Source organism: Cheilinus undulatus, linkage group 18, assembly GCF_018320785.1.
Source record: "Cheilinus undulatus linkage group 18, ASM1832078v1, whole genome shotgun sequence".
NCBI lineage: Eukaryota > Metazoa > Chordata > Actinopteri > Labriformes > Labridae > Cheilinus > Cheilinus undulatus.
Genome location: NC_054882.1, coordinates 34620939 through 34638425, shown reverse-complemented (window position 1 = coordinate 34638425; position 17487 = coordinate 34620939). Strand labels below are relative to the sequence as shown.

General features: G+C 38.8%; 1 protein-coding gene across 1 annotated transcript; it reads right to left on the bottom strand.

Annotated features, from left to right (window-relative positions):
• Positions 1-137: 137 nt before the first annotated feature.
• On the bottom strand, positions 138-17083 carry LOC121525830 (protein only RNase P catalytic subunit). Its single transcript, XM_041811984.1, has 10 exons — positions 16348-17083; positions 15956-16094; positions 15526-15760; positions 15114-15418; positions 14757-14804; positions 14501-14633; positions 2017-2127; positions 936-1084; positions 416-614; positions 138-312 (listed from the first exon to the last, which is right to left on the bottom strand). Exons 1-10 carry the CDS (start codon positions 16778-16780, stop codon positions 184-186), a joined length of 1881 nt encoding a protein of 626 aa, XP_041667918.1. The 5' UTR covers positions 16781-17083; the 3' UTR covers positions 138-183.
• Between the last annotated feature and the right edge of the window lie 404 nt (positions 17084-17487).

Here is a 17487-nt window from a genome sequence, read left to right as displayed (position 1 = left end):
TAATTTGTTATTTTCCACCCCAGGTTTTCAGAATATTATTTTAAAGAAATTCAAACGTTATTTTAATTAACCTATGAATTAAATTGAATTTGATTTACAAGAGAACACTTAGATATTTAAAGAAATTGAGTTTTTTATTTACAGCTGAAAAAAATGACAATTGAACCACAAGTTTTTAACGTGTCAGTGCTTTTTGGCAAGGCAGAGCCATCTTTGTGGCACTTCATAGCTGCTCCTGTCCTCCGTATCATCGTAGGGAAGGTGCCATGAGTCTGCTGTGTGCTGAACAATGGTGTCATAGCTGGGAATACTCTGAAAATAAAACAGACACATAATTAATATGTTTCTTTTAAGCCTAGTCATCAACCCTCCACTGAAAGCCTTTCCTTCTTGTCCTGAATCTCTTCTTCCTCACCTGAAATCGGACTCTCCTACCCAATGCAACAAATCCATCTACTACCAGCTGGTGGCCCCTCTGCCATTTGAAGAAAAGCTGTCTGGTGGCCCCGTCTGGCAGGCAGGCTTTGTGGTCACGCATCAGGTCCCTACTCACAAATTTACAGTGATTCCCAGAATGCAAAGTGGCATACAGCAAGAAGGGGTCATCCTCTGAGCTGACAGACAAATGGACAAAAGAAAGTGGTAAAGAATAGATGTACAACCATGTCTTTAATGCTTAATAAACATGAATAAACATCCCCTGTTCTACCAGTCAGCCATGTCACAGCACTTTTCTATGGTTTACTCAGAAGAAAAAATAGACTTTAAATCATAAAAAACTGTAGTTTTACTGCCAACTGACGAATAATCATGAGACTTATTTTCTTATTAAAGTTATTCAGCCTTAGTCTATTAAGCCTTTACTTTGCATGTGTGTGTCATTTTTTTCTTAACAGTATTTTACAGGGTATTTCATGAACTCCTCAGCTGCTCACATGTTTTCAGTGAAGAAGCAATGAGCCTTCTGTCTGATCAGGTCCATATTACATCTCTCCCAGAATCTGGAGGGACGCAGCATGTGTTTCCTCCCCAACACCAGAACAGAAAGACCCTGACTCTGCAGCTCTGACACCACCGCCAACAACTGAAAAACATACATGCAAACCTCAATAGATTTTTAGCATTAAAATGATGCATTACAGACAAAATCAATATCTATCTAGATGACAGTTCCAATGATCTTCATACCCATATCCAAAGTTGCATGAGCAGCCTTCTCCTTCAGTAGGAGCCCTCATACTTGGTAAGGAGTCATTGCTTGTTTGCATAAAATAAATGTAAAAAAATTCAACAACTTTCATTGTGAATACTCACGTTGGGATAACAATAAAATTGCAATTTATTGTGCAGCCCTTGTAAGAACTAGCAGTGTGATCATTTTCATTATGCGGGTAAAGGCACACTGTAAAGTTTTGCTCAAAGCCCTTCTGTGCCCTCGCACAGCCTCAACCAACAGCGTCCCTCTTTACTTTTTTAATCCTAAATTGAGAAGGTTGTTAAAATATTTCATATTCTGCCTCTGTTTAGTTCTTACTGACATTTGAATAAAAGTGGTCCTGATGTAAATGTCTACCACTTTTGCATAGATTTTTAATATGTTTATAGCCTGTCTATAAACCAGATGACTAGATAGGTGAATAGGTTTTCTTTTTGTCCTTTGCTTTGCCTTGCAGCCACAAAATAACTGAGATGTGCAGATATACATAGATACAGACACTCACAGACATATTTCCTCTTAGGCATATGTGGGCAAACAAGTGGGCAATGTGTTCTAATGATTAGATATTAGTCAGGTTCAAAATACACCTTCTAGTCATAATGCAACCACAAAAACCATAGGCATAAAAACACTTGAGTTGGAAGAAACTGCTGATGTCTACAGTTAAAATGGCATGCAAATGTGGAACCAGGGTTCAAGCAAGGCTGTGCTGGACTAGCAGAAAATAACTTGTTTCATTATTGCCATCCCTTCTTATATCTGTGCAAAAAGTAATCAATATTGATGTGTTTTCTCACCGTCTCTGACTGCTTGCTCTTGTCCTTGTTTAAATTTGCTACATTCAGTCCATCCACGACCACATCGAAAGCGGGCTTCTTTTTCACAAATGCCTTGAACCTCTGCAACTCCTGTACAGACAAATTAACAAAGATATAAAATGATTTAAAAAAAGTGATATTGATTTATGATAAACTGGGGAAAAGGTCAGTGGAAATGCAGGATAAAATAAATAGTTGAAAGTAGTTTAATTGTACCTGGACATTCTGCCATATCCCCCCAAAACTTCTGATTTTCTATCCTGTCTACTTGCATTTATCCAAAATGTGTCAGATTAACTCCATATTTCGGTTTTTCACAATACCAAAATCTTAAATTTAGATGGCACAAGTAAAGATCAAATAATATAGATACATTTCTGTTTGTATAGGTATACTTGTTATTTTTCATTATATGGAAGAAAAACTTTTATAGAGAACATTTGCATTATTGGTACACATAGTTGTAACTATGAAGCCCATGTGGTGCTTCTGTCTCTTCTTTCTGTTTAAATTTTTCTTTTTAGGGTGGAAATCTGTGTATGCATTTTGTTTTACGTCTGTATTTTCTATTTTCTTTTCATTGATGCACATGTCCTCTTAATCTATTGTTTTAAAGGTGACATATGAAGGGCTTAAAAGGGCTCACTCCAAATAATGCTGCTACTTGGTTTTGCTGAACACCAGCTTGAAATTGCCATATTGCACAGGCCCTATCCAGATCAGTCAAAAGTGGCAATGACACTTCTTGGAGCAGACGCCCTACTGAACACTGTAGCAGGGCCTGTGCTCACAGGTGCTGACAACGAGGTGCATGATTGGCATCTGATTGTCAGCACCTGGGGTACAGAAGCTCAAAACAAGATTCAACAGCAACAGCCAAATGAACTGTTTGTCATCGGCAGAGAAGATATGGCTAATTTTTAATAGCCACATTCCACATTCTCAGCTCTGCTGCTCATCCTACAAATGCATGTTCCTTACAAATGTGGCAAAATTTAAAAGGAAATAAACAGGCTTTCCAACGGTATAAGATGTACTGCTAAGAAGCATTGTTACAACAAATAAATAACCAACCAAACACAAATTTCCATATGATTTGGCTAAGTTTATATGTGCAATATACTAAGAAGTATTTTTTTCATGACGTCCCCTTTAATACAGTTGGTATCAAAAAGTGTCAAAGTTTAAAAATTGGTGACAACCTTGCTTTGAAGTAGCATGCTCATGAAAACAGAGGATTCTTCAAGATGCATGAAATGTAACAGAGTACTTTAGCACAGTGAAGCTTTGAGCCAGATGCTAACAATGAAAGTGGTAAGATGATATTAGCTGACAACAGACATCAAGTAATTAACCATGTAAGCATGCCAACAATTAAGCTGATGGGAATGTAGAAAAGGCCCCAAAGTTACTTTAAAGTTATTAGTTCTGCTGTTCCATTTATTGTTAGATAGCTGTTAAGTTTCCTTAGTATAGCAGGGTTATTGAGGAAAGAGCCCTCACTGTTGGCTACCAGCAAATAGTATCAGGAAAATAAGCAGTGTACTGCAGAGTGCCATGTGGTCAGTGTGCTGTGGATTGACTATATCAGAGGTTCGCTGTGCGTGAATGAGAGGAGTAAGTACTGATGTGCTGTGATAAATGTGATAATGAGAGCTATGTTGTGTTAATTCTATGTTCGCTAACATTGTTCTGTAAAGTGTAGTAAAGTTTGTGTTGTGGTGTTAGCTTCATGCTAATTAGCCAACATTGCAGCACAGGCATGTTTATTGATAGTTTCCCCAGTTAACATGATGTGACTTTATGTTTAAAAGCCTGTAATAGCTTCCTTATTTACTCTATATTATTTCTGTTGCCGTAAGATGATGCATACTTACACATAGTTCTGTGTTATGCTCTGTCCTTATAGAAACCACAGCTAAGCCACAGCTAAAGCACAGAAAACCCACAGCTAGTCCACAGCTAAACCTACAGCTAACCCACAGCAAGAACTCAGCCAGACCCAAATGCAAAGTTGTACTGCATGATCGCTGGCAGATTGTACGTTACTGTGATGGAAAGAAAGTAAACATCCATAATCAAATCTCAACGCTCATTATTGTCTACTCTGTAATATTCTGGCTTTAAGTGGTGTTTTGGCCGACACACCTGAGTGAATCCAGTGAAATATCCTACCAGTGTCCTAACCAAACCAATCCTTATTTCTCCACTACAGGGAAATTTCAAGCAGACTTCCCCACTGAGACTGAGAAATGACCTACAAGATAGGCAAATTGTATTACACTTCATGGATGTCACTGGTGGTTTGTTCTGCTCTTGTTCACTCACTAGAATGGAACGATCTCTTTACAACAAAGATGGCATAACTGTATCCCTCAAAATTGTGATTGTAAAAAAAGTTGCACGAGATCATTTCAAACCACAAAAAAAGTATTTGAGTATGGTCAAAACTTCATTTTTGAAATACACTCATCTTTATGAACTGTGGCAAAAACAAAAATAAAGATGAAATTGTGCTCATTTTGCAAAAGACAGCATCTTTTCAAAAAATAAACTATTTACAGTAGTGCAATCAAATCTCTAAGTATGCCATATACTTTTGAGCAAACATATGTTTACAGAAGACCATGTTGAAACAATATTAAAGACCCTGTTAAGTAAAAATAAATCTGTATTTAGGTTTGTTGTATGATAGATCACTGTGTTATGAACCCCCAGGTCAAATTTCAGTCACATAAAGCATCTCCAAATTTCAAAAATTAAGCTTCAAATCATGAAAAATGAGGTAGTAAAATCTGCTACAGGATGGTGTGGGCGTGTCTGTTGACTGAGCTGAAACCAAGCCCACTCAGGACACGGGTAGTCTGCAGCATTAACCCCCTCACTCATGGTGTCATACTTGGAAAAACATTTTCCCCTAAAAACATGAACCAATAAACAAAACATGCATAACTATAACTTTGCAAAGAAACATGGACATTACAGAACAGTACAAGAGTACAAGACTGAATTCCTTTGCACAAAATGAACCAGAAGTCCCTGCTCCAGGTGACTGCTTCCTTCCACAGTATTGTAGTGTTAGAGGGGCAGGGTCATTCTCTACTGTGGGCTCATGACATCGTGAGCCCACATATTGGCCCCGCCCACATGAAACCAAGCCAGGAAAGAGATGAAATGGCCTAAATCTAGAATTCAGTCTCATGTAGATCTCAGAGTTTTCATATGTTTACAGCAACCATATTCCAACATTTCTAGAGTGTTAAGACAAAAACTTTGGATTTCACTTTACAGGGTCTTTAAGTGCAACTCGTGACCTGCAAGAAAACAACACACATTACTGTATGGATTATATTATATTGTTTTTGATGTATGTGTTTTATACTACATTTCTGCAAAAGATGGAAGGACATTTCTAGAGGGATGTAGTACTCTGGGACACACTGAATGTATGATATGTTAAGTGTTACTCCTCCAGTTTTATATGCAAATAAAATTATTGCTCTGTCTCATTTGGTTCCAATTCTACCCACGGTTAAAAATAGATATGCAAACGGGAACACTGGTGATCCTGTAGGTTTTAAAGGGTTAACATAACTACAAACTGGTGGTCGATGGTGCCTCCTTGAGTTGTACAAATGGAGGACAGTCTAAGTACAGTGGTGGAACAAGAAAAGGGGCTGGGGTGGGTTCCGTGGGAGTGCGATTTGTACAAATCTTACACGCAAGGGATGAACATGGGGCCCAGTGGCTTTGACCTCTGACTTCCTTCTTATCAGTTAATCCTTCTGTAAGAGTGGATATTTATGCAAAGTTGAAAGAAAATCCCTTGAAGCACTGTTGAGATATTGCACTCACAAGAATAAACCCTACAGACAAACAGATGGGGGCAAACACCCTAAAAACATTATGCCTCTGGTCTTGGCATCACATGAAAATTCATTCATAAAATCTAAATTCATTTGGGTGAACTGACTTGTTCATTTTCAGCCAAGGTGGCAATTTATGTGTGCATTATTACTGCTGTTGGCTTGCTGTAATGAGTACTGTGTACAATATTATCAGTGCCTTCTTGTTCCTCACTGAGATCTGAACTTGCCTTTTAGTAGACTGGCTTGACGGTAGGCTGGTTTTCTCACTGACTGATCACAGGCCTGCCAGTAATAAATTCACCTGCTGTTTCCCTCCTGCCACTAGGATGGTAGAGCGCCAGCTGGCTGATGACAGATTATAGCCCCATGAAATGATAATGTTTTATAGCTTTTACACTTTACACCTCAAGGACAAGGCAAACATTTTTCTCCTGGTTTGAAAAAATTGGCGTTGAATTTTTCTTCAACCAAGGTCACAAAATATACTGAGCAACTATTAGTGTAGTGTAGTGTATACTAATCTGTGCTGTATGCTCTATATTTGGCCATACTTTATTTCCACAGTCTAACACTAAATCATACCTAAAAAGCCAAAATATGGCATAAAAGTGTGCCATTTAATGTCATAAAGTGTCTTTTTAAACCTTATTTGAAAATAAAACACATCACTAAAGGGACACCTAGGGCTGAATTAAATTTTTTTAAAATACTTTTGCAATCTGTGAGATATAACCAGCACAAGTTGTCTTTCATATGCATGCTTCAATTAGAGTCACAGGGTTTAAAATACAGTCTTACAGCTTTGCAGCACTGCTGAATCTTAGATTAGGCTTTTCTGTCAGTACTTTCAATTTTAGAGAGCAGCAGTATGAAAATAGGCTGCTGTGAATTCCCCTGGACTTGAAACTTATCTGCGTGCACGCACAATAAAAAACGTGAGGCTAAAAATGTAAAAAAGGTTTTAATATTCCTCCACTAATGAATTGTGTGCTAGATTAAAAGCCATAAATGTCTTCTATGACAAAAACTGTTCAGTTTCGTAGTGGAGGCTGGTTTGGCTTATGATGGGGGAGATGTGTGCGTTTTAGGTGGGGAGACAATTTGTGTCAGAAATAAATCATCAATGGATGTTTGTGTGATGTTTGAAGATAAGGGGAATTTAGTATGAAAACGGTTGAAAAATCTAGTAAAATAAAAAAAGAAAAAAAAAAGGAGTGCTGCGTTGGAGGAAGAGAGAAAGAGAGAAAAGTCCAGTATAATTATCCAGGGACTTTCCAGAGCTGATATGTGAAACCAGTTCATTGTGCTGCTGTGGATTAGACTGCTTAAACAAATACACACAGACAGAAGCACGTACACATACACATTTGCACCTGCATAAATAGGCTTACAGTGCCACTCATGCACCATTTTTACACACAGAAATTAAATATTCTCTAAAAACAAGGCTACAGCTTTACCCCTGATGTTTACATCAGATTATAAGCAATGTAACCCACCTGTGAATATTGTCTATAAAACTCACATCTTTTAATTTGAAGTTAAACACAGCGATGACTGTCTATTTTGTCTAATTTATGTTTGTATCTTGTTTCTCACTATTCTGTTATTGTTTGTATTGTCTTGCATCACTAAATAAAAAAATAAATAAATAAGAAAAATTGGTGCATTTCTATCAAACGTTAAAATAAAATAAAAACAAAACTGACAAAAAAGAAGTGCAAATACTTGAAGCTGCTAAGACAACACAAAACAGACCTGGTAGGGCACTAACAACATACTGTGGAATTCAGTGTTGAGGGTGTTGAAGAGCTGTGTCCGTATGTGACCATGTGTGTGTGCGTGTGCCAGGAGTGTATGGGAGAGTGTATGGAATGCATGCATGTGCTTTGGTGCATAGGGAGAGCAGCGAAGTGGTAATGATTTTATGGATATCCAGGGGAGAAAAATACATGTCTGTTCCTTGTAGATATGTCTAGATGTGTTTATGTTTGAGAGATGAGTGAAATGCGTCTTACGAGTGTCATACCTTTATATATGTGAGCTAAATTAACTGAAAAAAAGATAAGGAAAAGTAAAAAAAAAAAGAAGACAAAAAAAAACACACACACACAAAAAAGAAAAGCCCTCTCCCTTTTCTCTCCAATATTTTCCTATGTTAGATTATTTCTTCCCCTTATTTTTTGTATTCGCCCATGTCTTTTTTCCTTCTTTTTGTAGTAATGTGGAGTGGAGGCAAGCCTTCATCAGTCGCCCACAGACCCTGGAGAGGGAGCTGGCTGATGTGGTCACCTCCTGATTGTCTGTCATCCATCCCAAACAACCCTCAGACCCACTGGGAGAGAGTCTGTTTGGAAGGGTGGACGTTTCATGAATTTAGAAATAGAATTTCCAGTTTGTATTGATATTCTTTTCATTTTTGTCTTTTTTTTTTAAATCACAGTTAACTCATGATTTAACAAGGGGGGCAATTACCTTTTCACACAGGGCCAGATACATTTGAATTCCCCCCCCCTTAAAAAAATTAAATAATCATTCAGACACTGCATTTTTTATTTACTTGGGTTGTCTTTGTGAAATATAAAAACTGGTTTGATGATCCAAAACATTTAAGTGTGATAAAAATGCAAAAACAGCAGGAATCACAAAGGAGGCAAATACTTTTTCACAGCACTGTAAATTAAAATCCATAGATGTTTGTAAAAATGGCTAGCCAGCCCTGTGTAGTATTCTTTCTGGTGGCCCAAAATCCCTAACTACGCCCCTGAGTGCATTCATGTTTTTGAATCGCATTTTTCACATGCTTCTCTTTCAGCACACTTTGGTTAAGCCACTGCAGCGTCTCCTTGCAGCCACAGTGATGAAAAACAAGTCTACCACTGCTCCTTAATGTCTCCTTTCAGTTCAAGAAAACTCACTTACAGCTCAGTGGACAAGTCACAAGTCACCCGCACCTTATGATATCAACATTTTCCTGTTTACATATTTTCTTTTCAATCCATAACAAATTCCTTTTCTGTGGTGAAGTTACTGTCATTATATTCAACCTATCTGGAGGTCCTTGTTTTCTACCGAAATAAAAGTAGGTCCAAACAGGTAGTCAGTTAGACTTAGTTTAAGACAGTAAAAAACATCCAGTAAAACAAAACATTTTCAAATTCAACTAAAGGAATATCAAAAAATGTGATGAGCACCCCCCCCCCATGCCAAAAAATCCCAGTTACCTGAAGAAATATGATTAAACACTATTTAAAAAGTTAATCATTTGACAGCCCTAGATGGAATAAGCCCAAGCATTGTTCTTTGACACACAGGAACATGTCACCATTTGAAATACCGCCATCCATAATAACCTTTTCCTTTTGACCGTGTTTAAAAAACAGGATTCATCAATTGATTTCTAAAGCCTGATTGTTGAACTACGTAAATTGCCCCAATGTTTTCTATTCTATAATCATGCTGTTATTCAGAAAAATGCAACACATGAGCTCTGTATGCTTTGCTGTGCATGTACGCTTCAAACTGTTCATCTATCAATGCACAAAAGTTTGAATTTATGTCCCTGTTTTCCTCATCAGTCTGAATCTATTTGTTTGCTATTATCTAAAGCCTTTCACTTGTCCTTATAATGAAATGCTTTGAACTGGGAATTAATAAAGTTGAATTACAAAGTCTGGCTGCTGCCCTCGCTCTGTCTCCTCAGTGGGAGGTAGCTGTTATCCAGATTCACATGGTGCTCCTCATGCTGGAAATCCCCTAAATGTATCTGTTCCACTCACAAACTCCCCCAGACTAAAAAAAAAAACAGAAAACACATTCAAACTAGGACGTTTAATGACATAAATAATTACAATTTTCTAACTCATTGTTACTGATGTTGTCATGTTTCCTTTGTGGGAATTATTCCAGGTGAATAACCTTTTATTAACTTTACTGTTTCCGTCTTTATAAGACTGAAGTTGGTACATTCCAATCCCATGAAAGCTTGTGTCCTTGCTCTGTTACAGCACACATTGTGCACACATGCATCCAAGATAAAGTCAAGACTGTCTGCTCTTGGTTATAAACAGCTCAAAAATACAGTGCTCTTTTTATTTTTGTTGAATTTTGTGTATAAATGTGCTGCTCTCCTTGCTTACCTAAACTAAGGCTGCTTCATTATTCCAAAAATCATAATCACAGTTATTTTGGCTGATACTGAGATCAGTATTTTAAACTTACATATTGCTCATTTGCTGCTTTATGCAAGAAATGTAAATGATTAAATAAAATTGTTATGTTGTGTTGTGCTGTATTGCAAGCACAACTGTGTTATAAATTCTACACATTGTTTTGCAAAAACCAGAGCTGTTCTACATGCATCAGTATGGCAGTAGCTTTGTCTGTGAGGACCTGGGCTGGGAATCAGAGGGTCACTGGTTCAAGTCCCAGTCAGACTACATCTGGACTTTGGCCTGGTAGCTGGAAAAGTGCAAGTTTGCTGCCCTGAGTACTGATGAAGTGCCCTTGAGCAAGGCACCGAACTACCGCCAGTGCTTCAACGAGAGCAGCTATGCCACCACTCTGACGTCTCTCCATTAGTGCATGCAACCCAGCATATGTGTGTGTACTATGTTCAACAACGGTGCAAACTGTCTTCTTCCGCAAAAGCTGTAATACAAGTCTTGATGTTTTTAGTTTGATTTTAAAAAATGGAATCCACTTTTTTGGTTTGGGTTTCTACTGTTAGAAATGAATGGGCGTAAAGCTCTTTTTAAATTCTGTTTTCTCATTTCAAAAAGAAACAAAGATGACTGTGATACTGACACATATAACTGAGGTCATTTTGTCTTTCTTTAACCAGTGGCTGTCTTGCAGTCATATTTTTTATCTTTAGCTCGCTCTCTTTTCAAACAAGGATGTGGCACCCTCTACTCCTCACTAAAATTAAAGAGTGACCTATGTTGGTGGGAGGGGCAGTCACAAGGGAGGGTGTCCTACATTTACCATGTCTGACTAAACCTATGAAAAAAACGGGCACAACACGGCCTCTGACACAATAATTGTTCCATATCAGCTATATTGTTTCCCTGACCATGGGAAGCCAAAATTGTTATTGAAACTTGATGAATCCTGATGAACATCCTTGTTTATAATGGCTGAAGCTGTCCATCTATCAACCAGGTGGAGTAAGTCCTGTTAATTTGTAAAATCACTCACAAGAAGGACTAATTAAGCAGCCCTTTCTAGTTCAGAGTTCACGTCTGTCTCTTCTTTACTTGGTTTACATATTTGACAACTGTAAGTGGTCAAATCTTTGAGACCTACATTTAAAATCGTTTGGTAGTTTATTTTTTTGTTGTAACAATGCTTCTTGTCAGTAACTCATATACTGTACTGTTGGAAAGCCTGGTTATTTCCCTTTAAATGGTGCCACATCTGTAAGGAACATGCATTTGTAGGATGAACAGCAGAGCTGAGTTTGTGAAATGTGGCCATTAAAAATTAGCCATTTCTTCTTTGCCAATGCCAAACAGCTTATTCTGACAATGACTCTTGTTTGGTGGATTGGTTGATTGAAGTCTGAAGAAACAAGATATACTGTCAATTTAACAATTAATTCACGGAACAAACAGGAGCCTCAGTAGCATGTGGAAGAGCCATATACAGCCACAACAGCCTAACTCCTCCTCCTCATGCTGGTCACCAGCCTGGTCTCATACTGCTGCAGGATGGCACCCCATTCTTCCACCAGCATTTGTCGCAACTCAGCCAGTATGGTTGTGTTGGTAAGTCTGGCATAAATAGCACACCCAAGCTGATCCTACAAATGTTCATTGGGGTTGAGGTCAGGACTGCTGGCAGGCCATTCCATCCTCTCCACTCCCAAATTCTGGAGGTAGTCTCTGATAAACCCTGCTCCATGGGGGCGAGCGTTGTCTTCTTTGAGGATGGAGTTCAGTCCCAAACTGTGGAGACATGGGATTGCCACTGGTTTCAGAATCTCATTGATATCTCTCCGCATTGAGATTGCCTCCAGTGATGACAAGCCTCATCTTTCCAGTAAGGGAGATGCTTCCCTGACCTTGCAAAGCAGATGGATATGCCCATTTCGTTGATTCTCACTGGCGAATCCATCTTGCAAAGCTCCCATCTGAACCGTTTGAAAGTGACAGGACCAATCAGCAATGAGGGGCAGTACTTTAGGGCGCAGCGGAGTTGTGACGTAAACAAGCAGCAGCAAGAGGCCAGTGCAATTAGTGGAAGAACTTAGTGTGGATGCTGCTAAAGCGCCGGTTTTATCAGAACTTGACGACATTTCTTCATTAAAAGAAGAACAAGGAACAGCACTGAGTTGTTTTCTTTTCAAGAATGACAAAAGTCGAGTACTTACATGTCTTTAGTCACCATGTTTCGCGTTATTCCTCGGTAGCTGCCCACGCGCAGGTCAATAGCGGCTATGTCACGTGCTTTGTTGCTCTGATTGGCCCATAGAGATGTGACAGACAGAACGTTCATACAACCACACTTCTTTTTACTGGTGCAGCAGTAAAAAGAAGCATTCTCTGTGTCTTCTCCAAACTTTGACCCTATGACCCACCTGCTGTAGGCAGAATCTGGACTCATCGCTGAAAATAATGTTCCTCCACATGTTCAGGTTCCAGTGCACTTCTTGCTCACACCAACTCTAATGTGAAGGGAAGTCATGGCCAGTCTCCTGGCAGCCCTATGAGACCGAAGATGGGCTGTGTGCAGTCTGTCTGGTGAGAAAGCCATCAGCCTTATCGTCCTGCAAACCTTGACTGCAAATCTGTAGAAGACAGTCTACGGTTTCTAAATGCGGACAGAGTGAGGAAACGGTCTACTTTGGGAATTGTTTTCTTGGGACGCCCACTTCGGGGAATGTCTCTAACATCTCCTGTTATATGGAATATAGCCTTCTGTTTGGAGATGGTATTAGGGCTCACTCAAAATAATGCCGCAACTTGGTTTTGTAGAACACCAGCTTGAAGTTGCCCTATAGCACGAGCCCTATCCAGATCGGTTTAACGTGTCATGCCGATTCTTGGAGCAATCACCTACTGCCCATTCTAGCAGAGCCCATGCTCACAGGTGCTGGCAATCAGGTGCCAATCAAGCCCGACTGTCAGCACTTTAAACCTCGTTTGACTCTCATAAAATGAGGTATATGTGCCTCAGAATGTAACTGAACGAAGACAGCCTACCTATTTCCCTCTAATTCAAGTCTCTTTATTCTAAACCAGGCTTACCAGCTGTTGGTGCTTGCATGCTACTAATTTGATTTTAATGGCAAGAAAGTTTTAATGTACCAAATTCAAACTAGTGAGCTGATTTCTGTTTTATCTAAGTGTGGCTCCTTTGAGGAAAGTTAATCAAACTAAACAGACTTAGATAAAATTGCAAAAAGTAATGAATCTGTTAAACTAGTGAGTATAGAGTGTAAACTACAGATTGTTGACCGTGCTTTTCAAGTTTCTGGGTGGCTTTATTAAGACCAGATTGACCTCTCACAATCAAGTCAGAAAAGAGACACCTGAGTTGAACACTGTATACCCTCTGTCCAGGGAAATAAACCCCTGGTATCTTAGCCTCTTCATTGTGCTCCGCAGTAAAATTCCTCTAAAAGAGCTTCCTAAAGTACATCAACAAGATAAACTGTTTTACTACTGTTTATCGTACGAAAGCATGCATTTGAAACGCAGTAAGCTGCTTAAACAAACCTTAGGTGACTGCTGCATGTGGCTATGACGCCATCTAGCTGAGGTCAGAGGGAGGAAGCTGATGGGATGAATTCTAAGTTTCAAAACATAGAGCTATCTGTTGATTTGGAAAGACTATGTTCTAATTACAATTTTTGGAGTGGATTAAATTGTAATTAGGGATTGCATCTAAAGAGGAAAAGCTGGCAAACATATTTTCATATTAAGCAGTACTGTGCAATTTCTGCCAAATTGTCCATTTAATTGAAGGCTTGGTATGTTCTGCTAGTTTGACTGTAGTGTTGTAACTTATGTGAAAAGGTTCAAGGGTCATTTTATTGTCATTCTGCACATGTTGGCATATGAAAAGAGCAAAACTTATACTGAGGTCCAACAGAATAAGTTGGTGAGTAAATTTTCTGACACTAAAATAAGTACGGCAAGAATGTACATTTATTATCAAATGCCGATTATATTTAAAAAATAATTACAAAATGCCCAATCAGCCTCTTTTAAATTTCAAACTAATTTTGAAAGTTCTCAAACTGCTAAAATTAAAACCTTGCAAACTTTGAACACAAACACTGATGAGTCTGATGTGTTATTGTTCCTGTTTACTATTCATCTAAAAGTTACCATCGACTTTAATCATATTCAGTTCACTGAATCATAAAATCATAAAATTCCCACAATGTCATCAAATACAGTATTGTTTCAAAATCAAATCATAAATACATTTGACTAAATTGAATCCATGAGAAACCTGCATTGTACCGGTCTTAAAGTCTTGGTAGTGAAGCTGCTGAAATGCTCTTAAAGCCTTTAAATTGATGCCTGATCTACAGAACATTGTTAGTTTATGTGTGTATGTCTCTTGTTCAAGTGTGAGTGTACCTCCGGTGTAGTCTTTTTAAAAACATCTTTGCCCTCAATGATGTCGGACATCACTCTGCCTTTCAGCTGATGGTACTCCTCGTCTGTCAGCTGGATGGACTCTAACGCAGATCCACAGCACCCACAAACACCCCTAAACACAAACACACAAAGATGACATACACACACGCTCAGTTCAAACAGTTCAGCCTATAAAAAAAGACGGATAAAAACAAACTGCTATTGAGGCTCGTGTTAAGGTAAAGTGTGTTATTACTTTAGGGGAGCAGTGGTCCAGCTTCCTGTCCATTTCTCCTCTGGAAGGCTAAAGATGGGACAATCAAAACAGTGAACATAGACATGAGAACAAGGGGTAAATGGGTTTTGGCCAGTATAAATAAAAATATATTTATACAGTATTTATAGTTTTGTGAGCTGTTCAAGTTTGAGTGTTGTTTGAGAGTGAATTATTGATTTGACAAAGGGGGCCAATAATTTTTCACAGGTAAGTTTGGATGGCTTTTTCCCTTAATGAACTACATCATTTCACAACTGCATTTACTGATGTTGTCTTTGTCAAATATTAAAATTTGTTTGATGATCTGAAGCATTTAAGTGTGACAAAAGTGCAAACCTCTCGAACCAGGTCTTGATACTGCTAGCCAGGCTCTGTTCTGGGTAGATCTGGTTGTTCCTCATGTTAAGCAGAATCCCAAACAACCTTTCCTGGATCTCAGCCTGAGACATGCCCTGTGCCTCGATCCCTTTTTCTTTACCAGTTTGCCTTTCACCCTTAAACAAAGCATCCCAGGTCTCCTGTATTGGGCTCAGACCTTTTTCTATTGATTCATCATAAAGAGCCCAGGCAGTAGTTTTGTCACTGTGAAGCATCGCTGCTGTGATAACATCACTGTAGTTTCGTTGGGATGGTATAAAGACCTGAAAGAACAACAATAAGATGAGGTAATGACAGAGAGTTGATATAATGTTCTTTGCTCCATTAGTTAGACTTCATAATGTAAAGTAAAACTCAGAATGTCTTTTACCTTCTTAAGCTCGTGCAGGATGACAATAGCCTCCCTCCACCTTGCTGTCCGGCTGAAAGACTTGATAAAGAGACTAGAGGCGCCCGTCTCCAGAGAAGGGAAACTTCCTCGCATAATGTCATAAACATCAAACACCTCATTATCATGGCCACCGCTCACACAGAGTGTCAGGTACCGCAGGAGCAATTCATAAGACAGTGTTCCTGTTTCTATGGCTTCAAAAGTCAGCAGGGATCTATGATAGAAAGATTTAACACACAGTCAAAGAATACATATGATGGATTAATTCACGTCAATGAGTTACTTTACTTGTAGTTCTTTCAAGTTGCTTATTAATGATGAATTCAGAATTAAAGCCCTTGAGAGTTAACCAATTTCCACAAAGACAAGTAGACCTAATCATTTTTACATGCACACATCCTGATCTTACTTTGCAATATCAAGATCTGCACCAGCGTGAAAGAGCACACCCATCATCTGGATGACAAAACGTTCTGAATTTCCCAAAGACTCCTTCAACTTCTTCCAATCTGCAGCCGAGAGTGGCCGGTCCGGAGGCTGTATCCTCTCTGTAAAACATTTATTTTTCAGTTACGGGCTCTGTGATTCCCAAACATTTTTAAAGATGCAATCTGACTCTACTTGTTACCACAGGAAAAAAGACATACTTGAGAAAACAGCTGGTCAAATGAGTGTCTATGGAGTAGGTATGACTTTTAAAATGTGGACTTACTTACTGTAATATAACTACTTATTCCCTGCAATTAACAAGCTCTCTCAGGGTTGAATCATGCCTTGTAAAGTTTTGTCAGTGTGTCATACCTGCTGTTCTAGTTCTCGCTTCAGCCTCCTCAGCATGCTGCCCCTCATTTTGAGAGCCCAGAGCTGATTTCCTCATGAACATTTCCGCTGTCCTCTTTGCTGTCCCAGCAGCAAACACAGATTTGGGGAAGGAAGGCCTCTGACGAAGAGTGGGGGTCTTACTTCTTCCCAATCCATCATTATCCCACAATAGCTCTTCTCTGCGCCTGACTGCATTTTTTCTCTCAACACTTTGTCCACTGTTTTTTATTTTTGTCTGTCTGCTACTTGTGTTTGCTTTAGAATCTCTTGTGCACAGAAAGCGAACAGAGAGAGGCAGCTGTGATTCACGCACCGAAGTCTTCGGTGTGGAAAGGGACGAACTTCCATTGTGAAGAAAAGGTGTCAAGGGTTTCAAAAATATTCTTACTTTCAATAGATAAGTGGAGCCCATGTTATGTATTTAACTTCTGGGCTAGTGAGAACTTAATGTGGATTAATTACAGCTTTGCAATTAACATGATTCAATGACCTTTAAATGAAACTAGCCAGCTAACCTTGTCGATTCAAAAAGTCAGAAGAAACAGGTTTATCACGCTGTAGTATACTTTACAGATCGTCGACACCCCTTGAATACAACCGCTGAATTAATTTTGCTTAATGCTTAACCAAAAGGCAGCTTCTGTCTCTCCAAAATCACAATATATCCCGAACTTGAACACATCTACAAGCATGACTTGAGTTGCGCTGTCGCAGACTTGACGTCATCAACGAATGACAGCTACGTTTTTTTTTTTTTTTAGGGCAGCGTCAAGTTTTCGAACATAACAAGAGAAAAAACGGAAATCAAGCACAGATTTATCGGTTGGATTCGGAAAGCAAAAATCCATTTGATACAAGTTATATTTTTACGCGATTCCTTTGACATGTATAACACATGAGAGCAACTGTTACTGCCTTGTTAGACTAAGGTGAAGGTAGTTTCATAATTCTCGTCCTCTTTATGCTTAATGTTAAAGCAACTTCACTTGTTCTCGAGTGGATATATAACAGCTTCGTTATTTGCCTTTTTTTAACTCACGGTTTTGGGGTTTGAGTTTTCCGAAACGTTTAGATGGGGGCTCTTATTTTGAAGACAAATATTCAAACCGGAAGTATCCT

What these genes read in the sequence shown, in the direction of transcription:
- LOC121525830 (XM_041811984.1), bottom strand. Translation starts at nt 16,780, where the DNA reads ATGGGCTCCACTTATCTATTGAAAGTAAGAATATTTTTGAAACCCTTG. An exon ending in TCCTGCACGAGCTTAAGAAG is followed by an intron (nt 15,419 to 15,525) that starts GTAAAAGACATT and finishes TTGTTCTTTCAG; the next exon opens with GTCTTTATACCATCCCAACG. An exon ending in TGGACCACTGCTCCCCTAAA is followed by an intron (nt 14,634 to 14,756) that starts GTAATAACACAC and finishes GTTTGTGTTTAG; the next exon opens with GGGTGTTTGTGGGTGCTGTG.